The sequence below is a fragment of the Empidonax traillii genome, unplaced genomic scaffold (assembly GCF_003031625.1).
Source record: "Empidonax traillii isolate 1590-97213 ecotype Southwest subspecies unplaced genomic scaffold, ASM303162v1 scaffold543:size1229247, whole genome shotgun sequence".
Lineage (NCBI taxonomy): Eukaryota > Metazoa > Chordata > Aves > Passeriformes > Tyrannidae > Empidonax > Empidonax traillii.
The window spans coordinates 1,154,444-1,156,868 of NW_020955736.1; the positions used below are offsets into that span (position 1 = coordinate 1,154,444).

The window sequence follows — 2,425 nt, forward strand, 5'->3', positions numbered from 1 at the left end:
TGTAGCTCAGGTTGAAACTGTGTGTCTTGTTTTGGCAGGAATGCTACAAAATGGAAAGAAGTTTGATTCCTCCAGAGACAGAAACAAGCCTTTCAGGTTCAAGATTGGCAGGCAAGAAGTCATCAAAGGATTTGAAGAAGGTGTTACACAGGTACAAAGCAATGATTCTGGGACTTGGGGCTGGCTGAAGGGTGTGTGAGCACAGCAATGTCCATGCAGGGGTGACAAGGCCAAGCAGAAATCACAGTTTGGAGGGGAGAGGTGAAGTCCCATCAGTGGGTGCCAATGTGCCACATAAGCCCTGTCCTTCTATCATGGGCAGCTCCACAAACAGACAACAGTGGCCTCTAAAATGTTTTGGTGGCAGCATTTTATGGAGTGACCTTGATTCAGCTACTCCACAAAAGTCCACGCTGCTGTTTTTGATGATATCCATGACCCAGATTCTGACCCTTACTGAACAAGGTACTGAACTGCACTGTTACATTTTTATAACTTCACACTTCCAGCTACAAAACTTTACATTCACTGGCTACCCCTATGCTGAGAGAAAGAAAACTGCCCTCCAATAATTACAGTTACAGTGCCAGAGCAGTTAAACCCTAAAAGAGCCCCCCAGTACAATTCATTCCCTGCTTTTTGTGCAGTGCTGTGAAGGCCCATGACATGAGGAGTGTGATCAGGCTGCTCAAGCACATGAGTGAATGAGGTCAGGGTGTAGATTCTTCCTGACTTCCCATTTCAGGACCCAAGAGGAGGAACCTGCTCAAATACTGGTATAGGAACAATTTTAACAGGAATAACTTCTTAAGCTTAAATAGAGAAAGGGGAGGAATGTAACATTAGAAACAATCCGTCGAGGAATGAAGCAACCATGCTTTTCCAGAGAAGGATGGAAGAGACAATGCTTTCCAGCCCTACAGAGAAAGCAATGCAAGCATTCCCTTCTCTTCAGACAGAGAATCATAGAATATCTGGAGTTGAGAGGGACTCACAAATATCATCAAAGTCCAACTCCTAGCCCTGCACAGGGCACCCCAAGAGTCACACCATGTGCCTGAGAGCAATGTCCAAATGTTTCTTGTACTGTCAGGCTTGGTGCTGTGACCACTTCCCTGGGGAGCCTGTTCCAGTGCCCAAACACCCTCTGGTTTAAGAGCCTTTTCCTTATATCCAGCCTAAACCTCCCCTGACACATCTTCATACCATTCCCTCGGGTATCTGGGTTCTCCAGGCCTGTTTCAGGATCAGGAATACTGTTTCCCTGTGCAGCAGCAGAGACAGAAAAGTTCATTTGAGTAATCCTAGACTCTGAAAAATACCCACCTTCCTTTCAAGGATTTGAGTTGGACTACTTATTATTTGCTTTGCAGTAAGACCTAAGAGGAGCTCAGGACCCCAGAGCTGTAGGAACCAGAGGCCAGTGCAGATAAAGTAGTGGCAACAAGCACTTGAGTGAATCAGTTCATCCCTTCCTTCACTGCTCTCCCTCCCTTAGATAATAAACTGGCCAAAAGCCATTCCAGAAATCCGTGTGGTCACACACTGCCCTCCTGCTCCTCCTAGTGGATCACTGACATAAGCCAAGCTTGTGGCCTTCTCCTTCCATCCCAGGGTCTGAGGGATTTGGGGAGTGTGATTGGCACAGGGTGCTTGGAACAAGCATGTGGTGTTCTCAAACCTTGGTGTAATGACTCTCAGATGTCAATGGCACCTGCACTTCTCTGCTCAACTTGTCACGGTTCAGGGTTATCCCATGCCTTAAACCCAGGCATGACCTGCCAGCTGCTGGCTTGCAGGGACACATCCAAGCAGTGGACCCACAGAAACCCCTGGAGGGAATCTTCTCATACACCCTCAGCCCCATGGCATGAATACTCCTTAATTGTGGAAAAGTTCATATTCACGTTTTTCTTCTGCCAAAAGTAATCGAATCTCTAGCTTTGGTATATTTTGTAGAACCTGAAAAAATTCAACAGGAGATATCACATCACCTGTAGTTCAGTGAGGCACCTGATCTTGGGAGAAAGGTCTGAGCTAAAATCACTCCTTCACTGCCTTCCTTATTCCTTGGCCAATGAATATTCAATCACCTGTGTATGGTGCATGAAAAGCACTTTGAGGATGTTCCAAAATACTTTGTTGGAAGAGCAGGGGTTTGATTTTTGATACCCCAGGTCTCAGTGAGCACTGTTACCTTCAGAGCTAACCAGGAGTGGGGGAAATTTGAAGCTGAACTAGTTGGACTTGTAGAATCACAGAATGGCTTGGGTTGGAAGAGATCTTAAAGATCATCCAGTTCAAACCTGCTGACTCAATAATCTCAAAGGTCTTTTCTAACCTAAACAATTCTGTGAATCTGACTATCCCTGCTCTCCTTGATACTGTAAACCTGCCAGGCAGTGATTTTTTAAATTTGTTTTCC

At 45.7% G+C, this 2,425-nt stretch overlaps 1 protein-coding gene across 2 annotated transcripts in view; it reads left to right on the forward strand.

Annotated features, from left to right (window-relative positions):
- Positions 1 to 2,425, forward strand: part of FKBP1B (FKBP prolyl isomerase 1B) — a 46,108-nt gene that overhangs the window by 42,477 nt on the left and 1,206 nt on the right. The window contains exon 1 of one of the 2 annotated variants that reach the window (XM_027897482.1): positions 41 to 151. The exons of the other annotated variant lie outside the window; for it this stretch is intronic. Within the exon in view, the coding sequence (XP_027753283.1) occupies positions 41 to 151 (111 nt within the window). Of the gene's footprint in view, positions 1 to 40; positions 152 to 2,425 lie in introns of those variants that run through there. 2 annotated transcript variants of the gene reach the window in all.